Below are 15,464 nucleotides of genomic sequence, written 5' to 3' on the forward strand. Positions count from 1 at the left end.
TACAACCAATCATATTACTGTTTTATAATTTTCATAGCCAAGCATATTTTCTAATTGAAAAAACTCAAAACTCTTCTCAATTCTCATCCTTTGAGAAAACTCAAATCATATTATTCTTGAAAACAGTTTTGAGACTTCTAAACCAAGCAAGCTTTATTTTTCTTTTCCTTCATTGTCTAGCTACAGTCCGGGTCAACTGTATAGAACCCTAAAGAGTTGTAGAGATATCTGCAAGCGTCCGTTTCTCTCTCTGCTCGTTAAACATGGCGGCCACTGTTTGGTGCGCTTCCCTCTTATCGCCCTCTCCTCTCTCACGCCCAAAACCCAGTCCAAGTCTTGCCTTCCAATCCTCCTGGAACCCCCAAAAACCCACTCCCAGCCGCCATCTTGCCTTCTCCAATGTCCTTTCCAACCCCAAACCCACCACAACCGCCACCAAAGCCCTCCCCGGAACCCTCATATCCCGATTCGCAGCGGACGAAGACAGAAAGGGATCCGACGTCCTCGTCGAAGCCCTCGAGCGCGAAGGCGTCACCAACGTCTTCGCCTACCCGGGCGGCACGTCATTCGAGATCCAGCAAGCCCTCACACGCTCCACCACCATCCGAAACGTCCTTCCGCGGCACGAACAGGGTGGCGTCTTCGCTGCCAACGGCTACGCACGCACCTCCGGTCGCCCGGGCGTCTGCATCGCCACTTCGGCCCCCGGCGCCACCAATCTGGTCAGCGGACTTGCTGACGCGATGCTCGATAGCGTCCCAATCGTAGCTATTGTCGGACAAGTCCCCAGACGAATGATCGGCACTGACGGAATGCAAGAAACCCCAATTGTGGAGGTAACTCAATCGATCACTAAGCATAATTATCTTGTTTTAGATGTAGAATACATTCCTAGAATTGTGCGTGAAGCTTTCTTTATTGCATCTTCGGGCCGACCAGGTCCTGTGTTAATTAATATTCCAAAAGATATACTACAACAAATGATGGTTCCAAATTGGGATCAACCCATTCAATTACCTCCTGATTACATGCCTAACTTGCCAAAACCACTCAATGAGCCCCAATTGGAACAGATTTTAAGGTTGATATCGGAGTCAAAAAGGCCTCTGTTGTATGTGGGTGGTGGGTGTTTGAATTCAAGTGAGGAGTTGAGGCGATTTGTGGAGCTGACCGGGATTCCGGTGGCATGTAGTTTGATGGGTCTCGGGGCATACCCGTGTTCTGATGAGCTGTCCCTACAAATGCTTGGAAAGCACGGTACTGTTTATGCTAATTATGGTGTAGATAAAAGTGATTTGTTGCTTGGCCTCGGGGTAGGTTTTGATGAACGTGCAATTGGAAAGCCTGAAACTTTCGCTAGCCAGGCTAAAATTGTTCATATTGATATAGATTCAGCTGAGATAGGGAAGAATAAGCAAGCACATTGGCCGGTTAGGGCAGATGTGAAGTTAGCTCTTTACGATATGAATAAGATATTAGAGAGGAGAGGAGACGAGGGTAAGCTTGATTTTTCCGCTTGGAGGAAGGAGCTAAAGATGCAGAAAATTAGAAACCCATTGAGGTTCAAGACTTTTGAAGAAGCTATTTCTCCTGAATATGCAATTCTGGTTCTTGGTGAGTTGACCAATGGGAATGCCATCATAAGTACTGGTGGTTCTGAGCAGCATGAAATGTGTGCTGCGCGTTTTTACAACTTTAATGCGCCTCGGCAGTTGCTGACATCGGGTGGGTTGGGGTTTATGGGTTTTGGTTTGCCTGCTGCAATCGGAGCCACTGTTGCAAGACCTGATGCTGCTGTTGTGTGCATTGATGGTGAGAGAGGTTTCCTGATGAATGTCCAAGAGTTGGGGACAATCAGTAGGGAGGATCTTCCGGTAAAGATAATGGTGCTGAGTACGGTTCCTCATCTTGATGATCCGGTGAAGCATGCAGAAGAATGGGATATACCTGCTGCCCGTGTGACCAAGATGGAAGATGTTAGAGCTGCAATTCAGAAAATGTTGGATACCCCTGGTCCCTACTTGCTGGATGTAGTTGGACCATATGAGTGGTGTGGAACCCTGGAAGATGTGGTTACCCAAGGTAATGGGACATTCACATATTGATATTGACCTTTTGTATTTTTCAGCTTTACATAGTTCTAAGTGTCGTAGGTAGGAATGGCTTGACCTGTTGTATTTTCAGCTTTACATAGTTCGTTATTGGGGGTGGGGTATACTTTGTTTATTTCATGCACTGTTTGTAATAATGAGCTTTTTTGTCATTTTTGAGACTACTACGAATATGAAGTTCGATCTATTTGCTGTAATGTTACAAAGATACTTGCTGTGCTTTAATGATGAATTAGGGTGGTGGCCCCGTGTTATCAGGGTTTGGATTGATGAAAGTTGCCACATAGTAAAGGGGTTTGACTTCTTCTTTTATGTTGAGCTGATTGACATGTAGGCCAGATGTGATGTTTAAACTTTCTTGCTTCAATATGGTATAATCATAATGGTAACCATTGTAACTTTTTTGAATGATAAGAAAGCTATCACTAAAGTACAACATTTAACCAAAACATTTATATCCGTGTTATAAGGAATTTGCAGCATATTTCAAACCACAATAGCTTTTGTGCAAGTGCAGAAACTTACATAAGTGTAGCTTGAATGTTGGTCCGACAATAAACCGAAAATAACACCTCTTTTAGGATTTGTTTGGTAATAGTTTCTGTTTCCTATTTTTTGCTTCTGCCAACTTAATATAACGAAGCAAAAGTACAAAAATATTTAGTAACGTTTGTTACGGTTTGAATAATATCAAAATGCTTGCAAAAATAAGTCAAAATAAGAGACTTATTTTGACTTATTTCTAAAAATAAAAAATAAAAAATAAGAAAAAGAAAAAAAGAGCGCATTACAGATGTTCTTTTGATGCATCACCTAATGACGAGTTTGCTGAATACAATGACAATGGTGAGTTAGCATAGAACACTACAGCGATGAACAAAAATTGACATGTCCCACTAATGTGTATATATATACATGCGTTGTGTGGACGTCTAAGTTGACAGCATTTTTAGTCCAATACTCTGGAGAACGGATTTACGAATGGACTTTGAAGCTGATTGTCAATGAGCTGCCTCTTTTAACAAAATTCTGGAACCATTTGACCTCCAATCAAAATTGAAGGCGAATACAGAAAAATATATGCATACTCGAGCAGCACCGGGATCTAAAACTTTAAAGCCTGCTAGTGATTCTCATGAAATGACTACTCCCCATCGAAAACTTGTAAGGCTACTAGTGATTCTCTCGTGAATGAAGCACTACTTCCCGTCATCCCTTCGCTGCAATAACCAAAGGAAACAAGTTAGCCTCAGTTAGTCCATTCCACAAAACCATGCAACTAAATACTGGGTGCTCAATACCCAGTATTAGTGAGATAATTGAATAGAATTTTGTTAGCATTAGTTAGAGACCAAATGAAATAGTGGGTAACAGGTTGTAATAGTAAATGCAGAAGCATGCGCTGGACAACCCACCACCAGAAAAGTAAATAAAAAATTGGAGATGACAATACTTTCCTCCAAGTTCCACAAGAAATTAATAGTAGTAGTAGTGGCATTATAATAAAAGCAGACGCATGTCTGTGCAACCCAACCACTGAAAAACGGAGAAAAAAAAAAATGGAGATGATAATACTTTCCCCCAAGTTCTACAAAAATTAATACTAATAATAATACAGTAGTTTAAATTTACAGAAGCATAAGAACTGCATTTAATACAACACGGAACCAAAATATCTCTAATTAATTCTAATCTACTCTAAATTGATGGTAATGCTACTCATTTTAAGTTACTCCTTGCACTGCTTGCATGAACACGTTGTATCATAATAAGGATAGACCAGAAATTGCAAGCTCTATATCAACCATAGGAGATAAATGAAGGAATACATATGAAAAACGAATCACCATCCCGGCACACAATTGTAAAATGAGATTATATATCAAAAGCCATAATCTAATCTCTTTAAAATAACGAAGAAAAATAAAAACTTTATAACATGGTACATGGGGATTCAAGGTTTACCATTCGTTTGCTTATGTAAGGCTGTAACTTGATTGATGTCTCAGTTTCAGTTTCAACCTTTAGCGGTTTTTTGTCCTCCACCTCAAATTCTTTTCTAGATTCCTTTCGGCTACCTGATTGCCAAACTCTACCAAAATTAGGGAGCCAGTTAGCATCAAAATTATTGGTGATACACTCTCCTCTCCTTTCCATCTCCAGTTCAATCTTTCTCTTCTCTGCCCAAGCAGCTCCCACCCGTTTCGGGTTCAATTTCTGGGACTTCCCAGGTTTACTGAGAGGAGAGGCAACAGTACTCAGTCCTAACCCTGGTTTTAGTCCAACATTTAGTGGATTTGCTTCAGTTGCGTTGAACCAAGGAGGAGGTGCTCCAGAATGCACATTTCCTTTACCATCTTCACGAACAGTGGATGAAATTTGAGTGATGGCGTGCAAACCTGAAAATAATAGAAGATCTCAGATAAGCAATGCATGTGAAACAAATCCACCATATCGATCTTCTTTAGCACTACACTGCCCATATACCTATATGGGTTTTACAGCAAATGATGTCTGAAATTGCATTCCATAAAACAATTTCACCAAATTATGAACCATGCTGCTTCAGAGAAATTAGCATTGAAGTAGAAATTTAGATAAGAAACAAAAACCAAATTGCAGTAGTCAAACTTGTATACCCTGACAAATGCTTCCTCCATTAATTGTTCTTCCATCTTGACAGACCTGGTACAGCTATACCACAGACATTAAATGTTTGCCAATGGTTTAACAATGAATTTATATGAACAGAATAAAATGTTTGATCTAATCCCATTATAAAATTGAAAATCAAACAAAGCAAACTAAGAATCTGAAGGAATATAGGAAGCCATATTGAACCACAGGAAAGCAAAGAGACAAAGAAAGAAATGTAAAGAATTGACTTTTTAATGTCAACATCACACAACAAATTTATAACACTTTGCACTGTTAAGCTGATATATAAGATTAGGCTTTCTTGTTCTTATCTTCATCACTGGTAAAACATTTTTCATGTTTATTATCTTTTTAGGATTTTAGAAAAGTCGTGTTGGCTTTTTTAGGCTTCTTTTTACTATGTTTTATTTTATTATTCTTCTTTTAGAAAAACTTTTTCGTATAACAGAGCCATATTGGGCTCAGGAAAGCAGTTCTTTTCAAGCATCAAAAATTGTACTTCCATCATAAGTAGCTTTTACAACACTCCATTCTTAACTGTGTTGTTCATGCTATATGCAATCCGTTGCACCATTTTGCATGCAGGTATTCTGAAATGATGAAAATTTAAAGCTTAAACCTATCTCAAGCACTCAAGTGAATAATTTACGAAATTCATAACATGAGTTATATGGAGCATAATAAATTGTTGTCAATTTTTTTATGACGATGAAACAAAGAAAACAAAAATGACACAAACAGAAACTTCTCTATCTGAAGAGCAACAATTGAATGCGTGCTGTGAGGGATAAATTAGAGCCATGTCTAACATTTGTCATTAATTTGCACAAAGTGAATGTTTCAGTCTTGAACCTGTGTCTTCATACCTATCAGTTCAACTTATACCATTGTACCAATAAATCACCCTACCAATTTGGCAGAATTAGTGAACAATTTTCATTGAGATACAGAGCAGACAATTATGAGAATATCACAAACAAAACTACAGAACTAATAGACACTCGTAACACACACACAGTTTTTGCTAAAGGTTTTAGGGCCAATCAAATTTCCAGAAAATGTCCAGAAACAAGTTTTTAAGCCAAAATAATACATTAACAACTTTCTAACAGACTTAAAACCAATTGTCAAATCCCCAGCTTAACTGCCAGAAGACAAGTTCTTCGGACAAAAATGTGCAAGTACATGGTCATATCCTCCCTCACAGGAGAGGCCACCAGTGCTCCATAATCCATATAGCCTCTAAAATCCCAGTGAATCTTGTCAAGTCAAAATACTACCACCCACAAATTACGAGCCTATAAGCCCGTAAGAGTAAAAAAGAAGACGCCAACAAAGAGAAGAAATCCCTGGTTTAAGACCAGACATTAAGTCAATGTCTATGTTACTTGAACTGTGCCTGCCACGTTTTAGATTTCCATTAAGACTTGTGTCCTTAGTTCAAGTTCCCGTACATTCCCAACCTTGTGTCAAAATGTGATTACCAGTAGAATGCAAGTGGAAAAAAAAAAAAAAAAAAGAAGGCAAAGAAACATACAACCGAGAGAGGTCATTCTCTAAGTGTCTATACAAAAATGCAACCTTCAATGCAACGCGTCTTTCAAAATAGAGAACAAGTGGAGATACATCAGTAGAATGCACAAGGATCAATTAAATGAGACAATAGAAAACATTCTGAAACAAATGTCCTATCTAGGGTTGCAAAGGCCTGTACTAAGAGATTCTCCAAATAGTCAATTCCGCAACCTTGTATATTTAAGCAAAAGCTAGGTGCAACATCCATCAGACTCTACTGTTTTTAAAAAGCTCTTAAAAAGGTTGTTTCCACCCAATGCAATCTAAAAGGCAAGGGGAATCCCTGAGAAGGAGCCAGGCACCAAACCACGTCCATGCAACTTGGAAAGATTTCAATCTCAACTAAGAAAGTCATTGTACAATTCTTCACCCTTTTTTATTATTAATCAATATTCGTTTAACCAAAAAGCAAACCTATTCACAAAAAGCCAACCACCAAATTCCAACACAACACTAGCTTATACAAACTCTAGAAAAAGATAGATATATGTAATATTGAGGGCGCCCACCATGCACCACATACTTTCTCTAGCTTAATCTATCCCAAACATTTAGGTTACTTGGGCTACTATTAGCTGTAAACCACCACAAAGCATTTAAAGGCGCACTTGAGCATTTTCAATTGGTAAACAAGGACTAAATGAAGAGAGAAATACAGCCTGCAAATACTGAGTGAAAGCAAATAACTTTCTGTCCAATCCAATCAAAAGCAATTTTTCATAACTTCTGAAAATTTTCATAAACTTTTACAACTTCATCCCACCCCAGAAGCAGCAATAATATAAAAACAAACTCAAATTTTATGAATCACGGTTGAATTAAAAAATGTTTTATTTAAAATTTTCATTTACTTAAATTTAAACGAACATTTCCATATCTGCTGATGTTCAATGCAAAGACAGTTTTTCTAGAAGACATCAAAACATAAATCTCAACCTTCCAAAAGAAGCACATATTTCGACCATCACATAAGTGTTGTAACTGACTATTGTTGCCTCTTGAAAATCAGAACAAAAAGAAACACACAGTTTGTTGGCTTACGGAACACACATTATAATATTTTTTTTGATAAATGGAACACACACTATAATATGGCTGGTTCATGACCTGGATGACATCAATTTCTTCATGAAAGGCAATGAGGTAAAAATATGGCCGAAGGAAATAGCCTTCAACAAGAGGTGAGTCCTAAAATCTATGCTCTCCCTTTAGTGAATCACTTTCCCCATTGGCTACCTTGATTGGAAAAAAAAAAAATATTAAGAAGAAGAAATAAAAACTTTTTTTTTTCAAATTCATATCCTTTCCTACAAAACAGGGCATCTCACCTTAATTAAGTCTCTAGCAAGTCTATAATCAAATAACTACCTCATTTGAAAAGTTCTATCCAAACAAAAATATTTCCAAATAAAATCTGAATAAGAAATAATAATAATAATATAACCAGGGACCAGAACCAAAAACAAATAATTTGGAGATTATGTGGATGAGCAAACTTACCCCTCCATTACTAAAACCATCAGCTGAGGATGTCCTACCATCATAAAGGAGAGAGTGTTGGCCATCCATGTAACCTGAATCACAATACAAGCACCAAAATGTCAGTGCAAGTAGTCTTGCTCCACATGAACCTTCACAACAACTTAAACATTAATAGTAAGATATGAGGTTTTCAGAATATGCACACACCTGTTACATCTTTTAAACCCCATGGATTTGTACCCAATTGTGCGTCCACATGTACATGTATGATATCATCATGTAGAAGAGGGCCAACCTCTCCGACTTCAGATAGTTCTGAATGGGATACCTGATATCTCTCATTCGTATAATTTTGTAAAGGCAAAACACCATTTGAAAAGCTTGATTTAAGAGAAAGGATATTATTTTTGTCAAAAGTATCTATATATTCAGAGCTCAGTTCATTGCGGATATCATTTGAAGGTCCAATATTAGGTCCATGAGATCCTTCAGTAGCAGCTCCAATCTTCAATGATTTGCACTTTTTCTCCCACTGCAACCACAAATACATGAAAACTGGTAAATAATGTGACAGAACTATCTAAAGAAATAATATTTATTTCAATGAGTAGAGATTCTAAAAGTATCAATATAGTTAACAAAAACATATGCCATTATAATTTCATCATCAACCTTACCTTTATCTCAAATGCTTAAGTAAGCCAATATGCCAGAACAATTTGTACCCACAAGCATGTGTGTGGATGTGTATATATATGCACAGAAACAATAAGTCACGCTTAGTTTATATATGAATTCCAGTTATAACTTATAAGCAAATAAACTTATTTCTACATGAGAAAAATAAAATAAAGCATATATATGCCGCAAATAATATTTATACAGCAGCTGAACTTGTATCAAGACATCTAGTAATGGAGAGAGAGAGAGAGAGTTAATGTTACCTATTATATTTTTTTTCACACACACTGAGTAATACTTCTTAGGATAAAGGACAATTGTGTTAGAGAAAATAAAAAAATAAAAAAACAAACTAAGCTGACAATGTCACGTGCAGGGAATTAAACTCGTACAAAGTGGCTGTGCTCTGAAGTATAAACATTGTCATCCAAAATGCAATTATCGAGAATGAAAAGTACCAAGTATCTCTTACAAAAATCCTAAGAATATGTAACACTTACATATACAAAAATATGAAACACTTGCATATACAAAAGACCTTTGTTGAACAGAAAACCTTTTTACAATCTGTCACCATCCAATCAGAAAAGCATCTATAACTAAAAAAATTTGACAGGCTCTAAAAAGCTTCTGTTTTTTCCCCAAAGCAAAGCCACTTAAAAACTGTTGAAAGAGGCTTTTGACTATAATGAAAAAAACGTAATTTCTAGATGTCTACATAGCCAATTGTCAACAACAAGAAAACAACACCTGCTAAATAAGGCCGTTTATGATTAATATTTTCATGGTATCTAACGAGTTCAAAAAAATTCAGATCGCACTTCTATTGTGTTTCATGTAATTCAAATGCTATGTTTTTCTTTAACTCCTAGAAAGTTGGCCAGTGTATGTCACTATGTCAGTGTAAAGCACGATGGTACAAATTGAAGCCAAATGCATCCCAACTCTAGAAGTTGCTATTTTTGCAGCCATTACGACCTCTCACACACAGATGGACAGGAATAAGTCTGTAAGTTATTAAGTGTGGTGCAGTGATAAATTAGAAGAACAAGAGCTGATATTTGAATGCTACTATGCCCACTGTTCATGTCAATTATTCTCTAGTATGCCCACTGTTCATGTCAATAATTCTCTACTCACTTATCTTAGTTTATAGAAGACACTAGTTTGAAACAATCTCCTGTCATAACCAACCAGCACATATAATACATTCAAAAGAAGTAAATTACGCATTAAAAGACACAAAAAAGAGAAAAGTACCTTAGCAAGATCCACATCAGAAATCCTTAAAGCATCCAAGCGATCCATCCCACCGCCATACTTCCACAAAAATCTCTTCAAATTCTTCAAATGATCCTCACTTGCCAGATGATTTATAGCATTACCACTATTAACACAATTCAAAACAAGAATCCCAAAACAACAATAGTATAAAAATTGAAAACCAAAGCCATAAACCCTCTGTTTTGCTTCAGATGAAACCCAAAAACAACAACAAAAATATATAAATCTCGGTATCCAATGTTTTGCCTTATGTATTATTCCGGAAAAAGGAGAATTTCAACTCTGCTAAGAACAACAGGATTGATTTCCACATAAAATTCTTGACAAACATTGTTCAGTCTTTTTTTTATAAATAAAAAAAACCTCTACTAACTACAATAGAAAATTCTTGTTAAACATTTCAAATTCTTTTTTCCTTTCCTAAATTTTCTCAGCAACCAAATGGATCGAAATTGAAACGGTAAGAGGTGTGAAAATTTAGTTACCAAGCGAAGGAGCTAGTGAGCTCGTCGATGTCAAAATCGCAGAAGACGCACCAGAGTCGATTGCGAGAGGCGTGTTCTGGGCGGAGGAGGCTAGGGTTTTTGAGGAAGAAGCGGACGTCGGAGAGTTTGGTCTGGAATCGGGAGAGGTAGGCGGAGAGTGATTTGGTGTGGCTCGGAAAGTAGTTATGGCGTCGACCTTGGTCGTGATTCAGTTTGCAGACTTTGCAGAACTCGAATTCATCCTTCTTCTTCTTCTTCTTACTTTGCTTGTCCTTCGTGGTATTGCTAGGGTTAGGGTTTGGTTTCTTCGTTAGATTTGTGTCCTGCTGCATTGTTTGTCTGGAAAGCGGACGTAGAGAACAAAATTTTAATTTTAAAGGGAAAATAAAATTTTATAAATATTTTTTAAAAAATTAACTAATTGTTGAGAGTGGGATTTGAACCCACGCCCTTTCGGACCAGAACCTTAATCTGGCGCCTTAGACCAACTCGGCCATCTCAACTTTGGCTTTTTATTTCAGGAAAATATTATATATTTCAACTTGAAACCTCGCGGAGATCAATATGAAACAGTGTTATCAGATAATAAATATTCATTGGATTTTTTTCTTAAATCCAAATGACATCAATTTTAAATATTAGCATTCAAAACTATTGCCTACGGAAAAAAAAAACAAAAATCTTAGACAATTGTTTTGAATTTTAAAAATTAAGAGATAATATTCTAACGAAGTCTTAGAGGGTTGCAAAACTAAATGGTCTTGTAAAAAACGTGTTGAATTGTCTACTTTGAGAAGGTCAGAATTCAAGCCTCATAAAATCATGTGTAAATTTGTTTAATGTTTCAAAAAAAAAGTTGTCTAAAGATTCTAAAGACTAAATGAATGTGTACATGTATATGTAAAAAAAAATTCTTTTTTTTTTTTTTTACAACGTGTATGGGTAATTTATTTGTCAAAAACTAAAACAAAATAAATAATAAATAGATATTTTCATGTAGATTTGATATAATACCATCCAATGCTCATTATTTGCAATTTTTATTTGCATTCATTAGTTGGTTAAGTTTTTCACGAAGAAAAATAAAAAATAAAAAAAGTAAAAGAATAGGAAATAAATAAATATTCAAGGGGTAATTGCACCATCATAAATAGTTCTCTATTTATGACTCAGACTTTTTGCCTCTCCCCCTACTTTGTGTCTCAAATAGCCCCCAAGTAATGGACCAATTGTCCTGCAATAAAATCATTGTACTGTACACAGAATTCCACTATTTAAACTGAAATCTATACCAATACTAAGGAAGTATGAGTTTCCATGAGATCGAGTATATTATTATATGAATTGAGAATGGAGCGAAGTGAATCACTTCTCTCCACGATTGCATTGAATGTCCATGAACGAAACATATGCATCCCTATAGAGCACATTATTGTAACAACTGCACCAATGCAGTATTGTATCACCCAATGAATCGCCTCTTGCACTTGAGCAACTTCTCAGTCCAAAAAAAGCCTTTCGTGATAGAATTGAGTCGTCGCTTTGTCTCAATCAACCCATGTCCTTCCTCACCCTGATGCAATCCGTTTAATCTTTCCGTATAGAATTCCCGAGTAAATTAGTCTCAAGATATACACAACCCTCAATCCCAACTCTGGTAATGGCGGCATTATTAGCTCAAGCTTCAGTAAATTATAGAAAATGAAACATGCCACCAACCCAGCAACAAGGGGATATTTTATCAAAGGAATTTGTTTTGCCAAGTCTACTAATCTACTTGATAATTAGACAAGTATTCATATTTGGTGTTTCTTTCTGACATAAACAATCTGGTAAAGGGTTAACATAAAATGCCTCTTCTGAACCAAATCGATCCGTGCCTTTTGTTCCTGTAATAGGGCCTTTTCTCTTCCGCCGGTGACCCTTGCCTGTGCAACCAATGATAGAAAGAAAGAAAGGGCCAAATTTAGCAACAATACACAGTTTGTGGTTCTTCAAACTCTAACATTTAGAACAAGTTATGGAAATAGATTATCGGTATCAGCCCTTTACTTCTCAAATGGAGGTCAGTGGTTCAAGCCTTAATGGAGGCACGTGTGTGTGAATACCAACTATGAAAGGAAAAAAAAAACATGGAAATGGATTAAAACACCGCACTGTTTTCCTTTATGGAACCTGCATTACATGTGCTTCATGCAAAATAACCATTGTCAATTGGGTGCAACTTAACCTCTGGTCTAGGCTATAGGTTGGGTAAAATTACCTATGAAAAGAAAGAAGAATGAAAAAAAAAAGTCTAAAAGGTAAGGACTGATCATCCCTAGCTATCCAAGTCCAAACTTCTTCTCTCTTTTGAAATTGATTGCGAAATCAAATGGTGGAAAGAGTCTTTCCCCAACTACAACAGGCAAACAAAGGGCGAAAACATCACTGATAATAAAGGCTAATAGAACAAAAAAAGGAACGGTTTGCATATCAGTGTCAACTTATAGCCTATTCATATGCATCATAAACCATGATGCGATGCTCACCACAGTATGAGCCTCATATGGGAAATTTCCAATGAAATTTTATGATAATTCTGTACTATGCTGATAGAGATATAAGTTCTCATCACTAAAAAAAAAAAAAAAAAAGGAGAGAGAAAAAAAGGTAATAGCAACCTAATGTACAGATGAAACAATCTTTTTGGGAATGGTAGTCTGGATATCCATCCAACCCAAAGAAAACCACAAGTACATTAATAAATGCTTACATCACATTTTATCCAAAGGCTGTAGATAAAGTTGTGTTCACATTCACATGCATACCGGCTTTTGTGGATTTCAATAATCCGATCTGATAGCTTTTTTCCTTCTTCCATTTTTCCCCGCTCAATTTTGTCAAAAAGATAAACCAGGGCTTTCCTGAATGAAGGGAGATAAAGAGAGACAATTTAAATAAAAAGTTACTAAACCATGATGTGCTCAAGAAAAGAAAAATGTCTTGCCTGCAAAATGAACACAGGTATTAATCAATCTACTAGTCACCAACAAAAAACATTTAAAATTTCAGAAGCTGGTAGTCCTCACTCCTCACCCCCTCCTGAGTGAAATTGATAACCATGGATTTAACTTCAACTTTCATGAGTGAAATTGTTCCTGAGTGGCCAAAGATTTCAGCTTGAGGGATATATTTTCATCCTAATGCTTAGGATGTTGTTCTTCACTCCTAGTATGTGCAGTGTTTGGAAACTTTTACTAATTGACTTTTCCTTGTACAGTATTTATGTACTTCTAGGCAACTTGAATTGCTTATAAACTTCATTTGTTCATCGAAAGGAAACTGATTTGGTGTCTTTAAACCTCTGTACTGATTGAAGTTTGACTAGGAACTTGAAAACAATGAAGACTGTTAGAATTATAAGTCACGTGTTAGCAAATTCTTTCAAAAAAAATTGGGATGTAATGTGTGACAAAGTCAAGTCGTGTGTTTACAACCACAACAGTAGAGATGAAGTCCAGCGAAAAGCACACCGAGACTAAATCACATATCTAGGTTAAGGTAACTTGAGAGCATAAAAGACCAATTACGACTTTGGGACGATCTTTAAAATGATCAAAATTATGTTTTAATCTTGTTTATCAAAATAGGAATTTTTGATCAAATTGCTTTTCAAAAAAAAAAAAAAAAAAACCATTATCAAAATCCAGTAAGCCTCTATTGATAGGATCAAAAATAAAAACAGAAAAAACAGAACATAATTTTCACATTATAAAAAAATTAAAAAAAAAAAATTAGAAAATCAGAAATCTTCATCCAGCTTGAACACATGGGAGTCTCCACCATTCCCATTCAAACTATTCATCACAGAAGCCTTCTGATACTCTCCAACCCTCTTCTCAAAGAAATTAGTCTTCCCCTGAAGACTGATCAGCTCCATCCAATCAAACGGGTTCTGAGCATTGTACATCTTGCCATACCCTAGCGCACCCAACAGCCTATCAGCCACAAACTCGATGTACTGGCCCATCAGATCACCGTTCATTCCCACCAGGGCGCACGGCAACGCGTCGCACACGAACTCCCTTTCTATCTCCACCGCGTCCGACACGATTCCCCTGACTCGCTCCTCACTCAGCTTCTGAGTCAGTAACTCGTACAGCAAACACGCGAAGTCACAGTGCAGCCCCTCGTCTCGGGAGATCAACTCGTTCGAGAAGGTGAGTCCCGGCATCAGCCCGCGCTTCTTCAGCCAGAAGATCGCGCAGAAGCTGCCGGAGAAGAAGATGCCCTCCACGCACGCGAAGGCGATGATCCTCTCGGCGAACGATTCCGATCCGTCGATCCATCTGAGGGCCCAATTGGCCTTCTTTTGCACACAAGGGATGGTGTCGATCGCGTGGAAGAGTCGGTTCTTCTCGGCCGAGTCTTTGATGTAGGACTCGAGCAGGAGACTGTACATTTCGGAGTGGATGTTCTCGATGGCGATCTGGAAGCCGTAGAAAGCCCTAGCCTCGGCGACCTGGACCTCCTTCATGAATCTTCCGGCGAGATTCTCCAGGACGATGCCGTCGGAGGCGGCGAAGAAGGCGAGAACGTGGGTGATGAAGTGCTTCTCGTCTGCGGTTAGGATTTCGTCCCAGTGGCGGACGTCGCCGGAGAGGTCGACCTCCTCGGCTGTCCAGAAGGAGGCCTCGGCTTTCTTGTACATTTCCCAGATCTGTGGGTATTGAATTGGGAACATACAGAATCGATCTGGGTTTGGGGCCAGAAGGGGCTCTGTTGGAATAGAAGGCATCTTAGAGGGGTTGTATTAAAATGTGAAAGAAATTGGGGGGCTTTGCAGACAAATTGATTATTGATGTTTAGGATTGAAGGTGATGAGTGGTTTATATAGGGTTAGGGTTTTAAAAGACTAGCGGGGAAATTCAAAATTTTGGGGACGAAGCTTGCGGGAGAAAGAACTGGAGGGCTCTTTAGGGAATTCATTTATGTTTTGTATAATAACTATAATAGCCTTGTGGTTAGGTTTGTACTGTGGGATTGATGTGGAGGGAATAAAGAGATGAGGAAGGGTATGTTTGGTAAGGAAGAGAATTGAAGGTTCGAGGAGCCAACTGTGTTGTAAATTTTGAATTGCTGGATGTGAATCGTGAAAGAGAAGCTTTTGGTATTGTTTGAACAGTGGCGGGAGATTTGATTGGCG

The 15,464-nt window shown here is 37.6% G+C and overlaps 3 protein-coding genes and 1 non-coding gene across 6 annotated transcripts; 1 reads left to right on the plus strand and 3 right to left on the minus strand.

The window, feature by feature from the left end:
• The first annotated feature begins 263 nt into the window (after positions 1–263).
• LOC132281139 (acetolactate synthase 1, chloroplastic-like) lies at positions 264–2,287 on the plus strand. Its single transcript, XM_059782873.1, has one exon. The coding sequence runs from the start codon at positions 264–266 to the stop codon at positions 2,103–2,105; it is 1,842 nt and encodes a 613-aa protein (XP_059638856.1). The 3' UTR covers positions 2,106–2,287.
• A 405-nt stretch (positions 2,288–2,692) lies between these two features.
• On the minus strand, positions 2,693–10,623 carry LOC132282531 (TITAN-like protein). Of its 3 annotated transcripts, none has more exons than XM_059784253.1 (7): positions 10,277–10,623; positions 9,768–9,867; positions 8,034–8,358; positions 7,845–7,918; positions 4,751–4,805; positions 4,077–4,510; positions 2,693–3,331 (listed from the first exon to the last, which is right to left on the minus strand). In XM_059784253.1, the coding sequence occupies exons 1-7, from the start codon at positions 10,606–10,608 to the stop codon at positions 3,311–3,313; spliced, it is 1,341 nt and encodes a 446-aa protein (XP_059640236.1). In that variant the 5' UTR covers positions 10,609–10,623; the 3' UTR covers positions 2,693–3,310. The 3 variants fall into 3 exon arrangements, with proteins under 3 accessions (XP_059640236.1, XP_059640235.1, XP_059640234.1); XM_059784252.1 differs by having other exon boundaries at positions 4,751–4,796; positions 9,768–9,894; XM_059784251.1 differs by having other exon boundaries at positions 2,694–3,331; positions 9,768–9,894.
• Positions 10,624–10,698: 75 nt separating this feature from the next.
• Positions 10,699–10,779, minus strand: TRNAL-AAG (transfer RNA leucine (anticodon AAG)). The gene has a single exon. It is a non-coding gene; the product is annotated as a tRNA-Leu (tRNA).
• A 3,175-nt stretch (positions 10,780–13,954) lies between these two features.
• LOC132285929 (ribonucleoside-diphosphate reductase small chain-like) lies at positions 13,955–15,130 on the minus strand. The gene has a single exon (XM_059788165.1). The coding sequence runs from the start codon at positions 15,054–15,056 to the stop codon at positions 14,061–14,063; it is 996 nt and encodes a 331-aa protein (XP_059644148.1). The 5' UTR covers positions 15,057–15,130; the 3' UTR covers positions 13,955–14,060.
• Between the last annotated feature and the right edge of the window lie 334 nt (positions 15,131–15,464).

This window comes from Cornus florida, unplaced genomic scaffold (assembly GCF_030987335.1).
Source record: "Cornus florida cultivar Cherokee Brave unplaced genomic scaffold, ASM3098733v1 CherokeeBrave_3.0.0_Hap2_Chr11, whole genome shotgun sequence".
NCBI classification, from domain to species: Eukaryota; Viridiplantae; Streptophyta; class Magnoliopsida; order Cornales; family Cornaceae; genus Cornus; species Cornus florida.

Excerpts from the sequence above, each read along its gene's own strand:
- LOC132281139 (XM_059782873.1), top strand. The coding sequence starts at position 264 with ATGGCGGCCACTGTTTGGTGCGCTTCCCTCTTATCGCCCTCTCCTCTC.
- LOC132282531 (XM_059784251.1), bottom strand. The coding sequence starts at position 10,608 with ATGCAGCAGGACACAAATCTAACGAAGAAACCAAACCCTAACCCTAGC. Across the intron at positions 9,895-10,276 it reads CTCACTAGCTCCTTCGCTTG|TGGTAATGCTATAAATCATC; the intron begins GTAACTAAATTT and ends TTGTGTTAATAG. Across the intron at positions 7,919-8,033 it reads GGGTTTAAAAGATGTAACAG|GTTACATGGATGGCCAACAC; the intron begins GTGTGTGCATAT and ends ATTGTGATTCAG.
- LOC132285929 (XM_059788165.1), bottom strand. The coding sequence starts at position 15,056 with ATGCCTTCTATTCCAACAGAGCCCCTTCTGGCCCCAAACCCAGATCGA.